The sequence below is a fragment of the Tenrec ecaudatus genome, chromosome 10, assembly GCF_050624435.1.
Source record: "Tenrec ecaudatus isolate mTenEca1 chromosome 10, mTenEca1.hap1, whole genome shotgun sequence".
Taxonomy (NCBI): domain Eukaryota; kingdom Metazoa; phylum Chordata; class Mammalia; order Afrosoricida; family Tenrecidae; genus Tenrec; species Tenrec ecaudatus.
Genome location: NC_134539.1, coordinates 153,713,384 through 153,721,623, shown reverse-complemented (window position 1 = coordinate 153,721,623; position 8,240 = coordinate 153,713,384). Strand labels below are relative to the sequence as shown.

The following is an 8,240-nucleotide window of genomic DNA, read 5'->3' as shown; positions in this document are numbered from 1 at the left end:
TTGGGAGCAACCTGGTTTGGAAGAACCAAAATTAAGCCCAGCCTGGTTCAGGGTGACACCCAGCCTTGGCAAGTGCCCAAACCCCAGTGCCAGGGAAGAGTGTATTGGTAGCGCTAGTGAGGAGGGGACACCAACCAGGCACCAAGCGTGTGGCCGTCTCCCTCAAACCCTGGCCTGTGAGGGAGCAGGAGCCCAGCGGAACCGACCGACCCCAAGCTCAGATGGACTGAGGCTGCGCTGCCCGTGCAGGCTGGCCACCCTCCTCGGCCCCCACCCACCCAGGATCCCGCACTGTGGGTCCAGGACGGAGTAGGCTCCAACCCCAGGCTGCCGAGGGCACTTGGAGGAAGGAGGGCAGGGGCGGGTCATGGTCAGGGCTGTCACCCAGGCTCCGCCCACCGCCCCTTTTAGGGCGCGGAGCAGGGACTTCCCGGGCAGTCGCCGCCATGGCCACCAGGCAACTGGAGGAGAAGCTGACCTGTGCCATCTGCCTGGGGCTCTACCGAGACCCCGCGACGCTGCCCTGCGGCCACAACTTCTGCGGGAAGTGCATCGGGGACTGGCTGGCGCACCAAGTGCGGGAGTGCCCCGAGTGCCGCGAGCTGGTCCCCGACGGCACCGTCCTGCGCCGCAACGTGGCCCTGAGGGACGTGGTGGAGCTGGTGGTGGCCGCCGAGCAGGCGCCCGCCCCGCCGCCCGGCCCCGGGGCCCCGCCCGGGCCCGCCGCGCGCTGCCCGCGCCACGGCCGGCCGCTGGAGCTCTTCTGCCGCACCGAGGGCCGCTGCGTGTGCAGCGCGTGCACCGTGCTCGAGTGTCGCCTCCACGAGCGGTCGCTGCTGGAGGACGCGCGGCGCGAGCGCGAGGTGACGTCTGCACGGGGCAGGGGGCTGGGGCAGGTCCTATCCGCCAAGGGTGGTGGGGGCTGGGAGGGGGGCGGACAGGAACATGTCTGTCTGAGGACCCGAGGTCCTTCCGCCACCCACCTTATTCAGGGGACATAGGCTCACAGGTCCCATCTAAAGGGCCAGGCAAGCCGCAGGACAGACAGGTGATTCTTGCAGACCACAGTGGGGAGCAGGCCGGGCAAGTGTTGGGGGGTGAGGGCAGGATCCAGAAGAAACATTTGAGGTCAAGGTTCCAAGTTCAGTGGGGTCAACAGGGCAGATCTGTGGGAGTGGAGGTGGGTGCGGTGGGTGGGGAGGACCAGCAGAGGCCGCAGGGTCAGCAGGAGCCAGATGCCCAGGGCCGGGGTGTCTGCAGGGTGGCCTCCTGTTCTGAGGGCAGTAGGGAGCCCCTTTGGGTGTGGGCAAGGCAGTGTGGTGGTCAGATTCAGGCTGAACAGGAGCCAAGGCGCAGTTTGGAGCAGGGACCACAGGGGCAGGGGTGAGGTCAGGCTGGCAGCACCAGGGTGACCCGGTAGAGCTGAAACGACAGTGGGCGTCTCCATGCTTCGTGAAGGTGTTGCCAACAAGGCGGGCCAGACATCGGGGGGTAGCGTGGGGTGCACTGAGTTCAGGGCTGTGTTGACGAAGTGCAAGTGGAATGCAAAATTTGGTTTGGGACGAATTGAGGGTAGAGGTTCCTGGGGACAAATCAAGGGTCCAGGCTTCTTCTAAGTTCCAAGGGCAGAGGAGACCGGGGCTGGAGCAGAAGCACGGAGATGGAGCGTACAAAACCACACTTGCCCCGTGGGATTGAAAACCACTCGGAACTCCTGCCATCAGGTTGATTCTCATTCATAAACCTCAGCCCACTGCCTCTGGGCCCATGCGGACGCCTGGTGGTGGGGTCCCAATGCCCTGTGGGTTTCAGAGACCCTAACTCTTTAAGCTCCTCATTCGCCCAAGGAGCGAAGTTGACGTCCTGGTGGTTTTAAAACGCCTGGCTTTGTGGGCAGCTGCCCTAACGAGTACCCCACCAAGTGACGGGGGAGGGGGGGCTCTTTCATAGCAGTTTCCCAGAGGGGTGAGAGCACCCTGTGGGGGCCCTGGATTTTACTCTGAATTGTGGGCTGAAATACAAGATGTGTACCGTATTCTTTGTGGGGTGGAGGAGAGGGACGTGAGCAATTTTTTTTTTCCTCTGGAAAGGGGCAGTAGATCCAGTCTATTTCCAGGTGTTATAGCAGCAGAAAGGCTCTTCTTTCTCCAACAGAGCGGCCGGTGGGTTCAAACCACTGACCTCTTGGCTAGCAGCCGAGCCCTTTAACCACTGCGCCATCAGGGCTCCGTCATTCAAACCTGAGAAGCGCCACTGCCGTCCCTTCTGACCCTTAGTGACCCTCTGGGGCTGAGCAGAACAGCCCCATAGAGACTCTGGGGCGGGCTCACAGAGCTGAATCCCTCAGCGTCCTCAGCAGTTGGTGGAGTTGAGACGCTGATCTACATAAAAGTCCTAGTAAGGGGAGCGGGGTGGTCACCAAGACGGGAGAGCAAGGAGGTGCCACCTAGGCCGGGGCAGCCAGCCGAGCCAGTGGGCGTTCCCTTGAGAGGAGAGAGTGGTGTGATGCAGGATTACAGGAAGACAGAGTGGTTGAGATTAAGGGAGAGGAGGAACAGTGGGGTGCCCTTCACCTGCGCAGAAAGGGGAGGTCCCAGCCCCATGTCTCTGGGTGAGCCGGTAGAGATGGATCTTCAGCCTCAGGCTCGATGGCATGAGGAGGGGCCCTTCTTGGTCTGTGGGTGCTGACTGGCTGCTGTGTCCCAATCCTGGCCTTTTCTCTTTGCTTGCCCCACGATGGGTCCCTGCAGGCCCAGCTGAGAACCATGCTGGAGATGACCGCCCAGCGGGCCACCCAGGCAGAGGCCCAGCTCCGGGAGCTGCAGCAGCAAAGCAGCCAGATCCAGGTACAGGACTTGTCTATGGTCACCTTGTGCTGGCCAGTGGCCCCTGGCTGGGTGGGCTACTTGGAAAATGGCCCCAAGAAAGAAGAAATGAGGGCTGAGCAGCAGGTCAGCCAGGGAAGGGGCTCCAGGGGCTGGGCTGCCAACCTCCCAGCCCTCAGCCTACAGTCAGCCTTAGCCCGGCCAACCAGCTTTCTGCCCTCTCCCCACCAGGACTCAGCCTGTGGCCTGGCCTCCACGGTCTCTGCCAAGCTCAGCTGCCTCCTGCAAGCCCTGGAGCTGCGGCGGGTCTCCGTGCTGAGGGACCTGGAGGCAGCCAAGGCCCAGGAGCTGGCGAAGGCCCGGGACGGGGAACAACAGCTGCGCAGCCACCTGGAGGCCCTAACTGTCCATGAGTACAGGATGCAGAACCTCCTGGCGCAGCAAGATGACTGCGTCTTCCTGCAGGTAGTGGCCTCGGAGGGGCAGCTTGGGGAGCAACTTCCTTTCCTGGCTCCCAGGCTGACCAGCTGCCCTGGGCCGCAGCAATCCCTGATCCTGGTGCCTCCAGAGCCCCTCGGGCCGCTGCCCCCTCTGCAGTGGGACGAAGACCAGCAGCTGGGAGACCTGAAGGAGCTGCTGAGCCGGCTGGGGAGCCTCCTGCTGGAAGAGGAGCCCCGAGAGGTGCTCGACGTGGGGCCTGTGGGTAAGCAACCTGGGACCCCTCCAGAGCCCTCTGGTCCTGTGGCCTCCCCTTCCCAGCTGTTCCCTAATGCTGCTTTGTCCCCTAGAGACCCCAGGTCCCCTGGCATCCGTCTCGAGCCCGGCATGTCCACTGAGGAGAGAACTCTGGCAGAGTAAGGCAGCCCGGCGTGTGAATGTGTGTGTGCAACATGTGTGCATGGTGTGAGTGCTTTGTGCGCCTGTATGCGCATGCTGCGTGCAAAGAGCACACTGTGACTGTGCACGTCTTTGCATGCATGCTGCTGTGTGTGCTCACACACATGGATACGTGTGTGCATTTGTAAAAGGAGTAAGCGTGAATCTGCACGTGGTGTGTGCAGGGTATCGTGAGCACATGTTTACATGCACTGTGCGAACATATGTGTCAGGGATGTGCAGCATCTGGTGCTCAGCGTGCCCATCCCCCACTGCCACCCCCTCCTCCACCCATCTCTTCTGCAGATTACCGCAACTTGACCTTCGACCCGGACAGCGCCAACCGCCACCTCCACCTGTCCTGGCAGAACAGGCAGGTGAAGCACTGCCGCAAACCTCGGGGCCCAGTCGGCCCGCGCAGCTTCGACCTGTGGCAGGTGCAATGTGCCCAGAGCTTCGAGACAGGGCGGCATTACTGGGAGGTCCGAGCCTCCAGCCACTCCGTGATGCTGGGTGTCGCCTACCCGGAGCTGGAGCGGAGCAGGCAGGGCCGGCACACCACCAACATCGGCCGGGGGCCCTTCTCCTGGGGCCTGTGCATTCAGGAGGACGGCTCCCAGGCCTGGCACAATGGAGAGACCTGGCGTCTGCCACCTGTGTCTGGACGGCTCCTGGGCGTGGATTTGGACCTGACCTCGGGCTGCCTCACCTTCTATAGCCTGGAGCCCCAGACCCAGCGGCTGCACACTTTCCATGCTGTCTTCACTCGTCCCCTCCACCCTGTCTTCTGGCTTCTTGAGGATCGGACCCTTACCCTCTGCCATCGGCCTGGCCCCTAGGGAGAGACCTCAGAGCTCAGCTGAGACCCCTACCTGACTCCAGGAGGTCCCCGAGCTGGGAACCAGCGGACCTGTGCCTGTGTGCCCAGCTCCTGGCACGAGGACCCAGGTCACAGCGATAATCAGACCAGCAGCAGGCCAAAGACCTAGGGCTTGTGGACAGGTGTGTGTGCAACATGTGTGCACTGTGTGTGAGTGTCTTGTGTAGGATTCTAACACCAAGGGAAATATGGCCAGGACGATATTCCCTAACTTATCACAGAGGGAATCTGGAAAGCTAGTATTCCACGGTAGGAAGGACACCACTTTGGTAAGGTAGAGATAAAGTCCAAGCACATGATCCTGCTTTAAATATCATTCCTTAGATTCTCCCCTAACAGCGATGCTGCCTTAAAGTGAGCACATGGCTGATTCTGTCTCCCAGTGGAAGTGGTGATCTCCTCCGGCCAAGGCACCCAGCCCTCCTCATACCTCCCCCCAATGCAGGTATGAGGTTTCCTCACTGTGAGCTCAGGGACCTTCCTGTAGTTACCACCCACCTTGTGACGCATGTAACTACTGACTATACATGGCGAATGGCTACCTGTAAATATCCCAAGACAGTTAAGATGCTCTCCACCTCTACGTGGACCATTAAGAGGGGCTGAGGTGCATATGCTACCACGAAATGAGTCTGGCTCCTTTATTTTGCTCTCTCCCCTATCCTATCTTCTATGAATTTTCTATAACCTTTATATATTATCGCCGTAGAATCTAGAGGCTGGTTCTCTCTGATAGCTTCGTGCAGCGTGCAAGGGGTACATTGTGAGTGTGTGCACGCTGTCTTGGGTATTCTCACGTGTGTGCATGGCTGCGACACGTTTTTGTTTTTTAAAAGTTTGCTATTGTGACTAGGTGAAGGTGCACACAGAGCGGGTCAGTTCTCCCAGGAATGGCTCAGACACATGTTTCATCTCGTGACCGGAATCTCCACACAGACATCTCTCCGGCGGGTCCCACTTCTTCCCCGTGCTTCCTGCTTCTGCTCTCCTCCTTCTCTGGCCCCTTGAAACCTGCCCTCGGGTCAGTGAGCCCCATGGGTCCCCCAGACATCCCGCTTTTGGCGGGACAGTCCCAGTTTTTAACAATTTTCCTGTGTCCCACGGCATTTTAAAAACGTTCTGATTTGTCCTTGAGGATGATGACCCCAATTAGAGCAGCCAGTGCACAGAGAGGACCACATGGCCAGTCCCACTATAAGACATGATGCCCCTCACAGACCCATGGCCCTGCGGGGGACAGCACCGGAGACAGTGTGGGAATTGCACCTGACCTGATCCCACCACACCGAGGCAAAGCACTGGGGGAGTGCAGTGGAACAGCAAGGGAATGGAGCGGCAAGGTCCCCAGGGAATGCTGAAGGTGGACTTTAGGGCCAGGGTGTGGTGCCCCAACAGACTGGACTGGAAAACACTCCTAAAGGCCAACAAATGATCCTTGAGCTAAAAAAGAAAAATAAAGTCCTGATTTTTGGAAAGAATGCATGACAAGCTAGGGTAGACGGTTTTCGGCTGCCATGTGGATGTGAGTTTTATCAATGGTGTCCCGCTTTGCCAATGTTAAAATCTGGTCACCTTAGTCCAGGGAGGCCATACCTCACGAGCATGACTATTCTTTTGGACTGGCATCTGTGGTGATGGATTAACATGCTGGGCTGCTCAGTCAGCAGTTCAAAACCACCAGCCGCTCCATGGGAGGAAAACGAGGCCGTCTGCTCTCATAAAGAGCATCAGTCGTAGCACCTGGAGTCAAAGCCAGTTCCTGTTTCCTCCTAGCCATCACCGGTCACCCCGTTCTCTTCCAACATGACAGATGCCGCTGTGTCCTTTGCCAAGGAGTTCTTGGCTGGTGGAATGGCCACGGCCCTGTCCGCGACTGTAGTACCACCCATCGAATGGGTGTAGCCGCTGCGGCAGGTGCACGCAGTATGCCAGCAAGCAACCCCCCACCCCCGCAGGCAGCAGTTTGAGGGCATCATCCACTGTGCCCTTCCTGTCCCTGTGGAGCAGGGAGTCTTGTCCTTCCTGCGTGGTCCTTCTGAGACGTCCCCACCCAGGCTCTCAGCTTCAAAGGCAAATACAAGCAGATCTTCCTGGGTGCTGTGGCCAAGAGGACCCAGTTCTGGTGCTGCTTAGCAGGGAGCCTGGCATCTTTGTGCTAGCTACCCATCTAGCAGCTGCGGTGGGCAAAGCCAGCGCCGAACAACCGGCCTTCAAAGACCTCGGGGACTGCCTGGTGAGATCCCCACGTCTGATGGGATGAAGGGCCTGTGTCAGGGCTTAGCATGTCTGTTCAGGGGATTGCTACCCACCCCATCTACTTAGGCATCTGTGACCCCACAAAGGGAAGGCTTCCAAGTCAAAAGAATGCCCACTTCCTTTTGAGCTGGGTGATCATGCAGTCCGTCACGACCCATCTGCCACCCTTCGTCACCAGCGAATGATGATGCAGTTTGGGCACGAAGGCCCGGACATCACACCCTCCGTGCCGCACGCTGACCTGTTGGCAGGAGAGTGCTAGAGATGGAGGAAGGCAAAGCAAAGCATTCTTCAAGGGTGCCCGCTCCCATGGCTGCAGAGGCCTGGGTGGCGCCTCTGTCCTGGTCTTGTAGGACGAAACCCACAAGTCCACAGAAGTTATTTCCTGGTGTGTTTCCCCTGTCCTTACAGGGACCCTTGTATTCTACGACGTAGCTCAAGCCTTCTTGGCAGACGGCTGGCTGTCTAGATCGAGGGCAACGATCTACTGGCGGACAATGGGAAGCCATCAGAGTCCTCTGACCAGCTTTCTTGTAAAGCCCTTTCCACGAGGTTCATGATGGTGATGGGACTCCATTCTATATATTTTTGAAAATTTCAATCACTCCTACTAAAGAAATTTGCAGAAGTGGAAAGATCTGAGAGTTCCAATCTGGGAATCCAGTGGGCGGGGTGCCGTCTGCCTGTCCTTGTCAGGCCTCAGAAAGTCAGTGTCAGCTCCATGGCAGTGAGCTTGGTTGGGGCTTTATTGTTTAGCTGGAAATTGAGCCTCGAGGGTGAATTCAATTCGAGATCTGAAGGGTGTCTGGGGGTCATAATGGGGGGGGGGGCTTCCACAAGATTCTGTCCGACCGGTAAGCCTGGCCCTGTTTTTCTGACTTTGAGTTTTGCCCCACACTGTTCTCCTGTTCTGTGCAGGGCCTTCTGACGGCCTGGCTCCCTGCAGGAGCCATTTAAATGGACCGAATCAGGACGTGGAGCATTATCTTTATGAGCTGTCCAAAGTTTGCACTTCTGCCCTCTTGGATGGGAACAAGGGCTGGGAAGGAAGTACTATGGGGAGACCCTGCCCCGAGCAGAGCCCAGTTAGTGGACTCTCAGCCTAAGAGGCCAGAGCAGCAGCCAGAGGGCCCCGGCCTTACAGGAGAACACGTGCAGTCAGAGACGCACACAGAGGATTTGCCCGGAGCCTGTCCATGCGTGCTCCCCCAGACTGTCCTCTGCCCTGCAAGGCAAGGTGGACACAGAAACGGCCAGTGTGTGCGGAGGTAGAGGTTGGAAGAGTCCTAGAGAAAAGAGACCAGCCACACCTCCCTCATCTCCTCCCTCCCTTTGTCGGTCTTTTTTTTTTTTTTAAATAAAAACCCCTTTTGATATATTTCAGTCCTAGCTTTTGCACTTTG

General features: G+C 58.5%; 1 protein-coding gene across 1 annotated transcript; it reads left to right on the top strand.

Annotated features, from left to right (window-relative positions):
• Positions 1 to 428: 428 nt before the first annotated feature.
• TRIM65 (tripartite motif containing 65) lies at positions 429 to 7,635 on the top strand. The gene is made up of 6 exons (XM_075562230.1): positions 429 to 863; positions 2,751 to 2,846; positions 3,057 to 3,290; positions 3,369 to 3,528; positions 3,614 to 3,679; positions 4,008 to 7,635. Exons 1-6 carry the CDS (start codon positions 447 to 449, stop codon positions 4,538 to 4,540), a joined length of 1,506 nt encoding a protein of 501 aa, XP_075418345.1. The 5' UTR covers positions 429 to 446; the 3' UTR covers positions 4,541 to 7,635.
• Positions 7,636 to 8,240: the final 605 nt, after the last annotated feature.

Bases quoted from the DNA above. Each gene is read 5' to 3' on its own strand.
- TRIM65 (XM_075562230.1), top strand. From the start codon at position 447: ATGGCCACCAGGCAACTGGAGGAGAAGCTGACCTGTGCCATCTGCCTG. The intron at 3,529-3,613 runs GTAAGCAACCTG...TTTGTCCCCTAG, and splicing joins GCTCGACGTGGGGCCTGTGG to AGACCCCAGGTCCCCTGGCA. The intron at 3,680-4,007 runs GTAAGGCAGCCC...TCTCTTCTGCAG, and splicing joins GAGGAGAGAACTCTGGCAGA to ATTACCGCAACTTGACCTTC.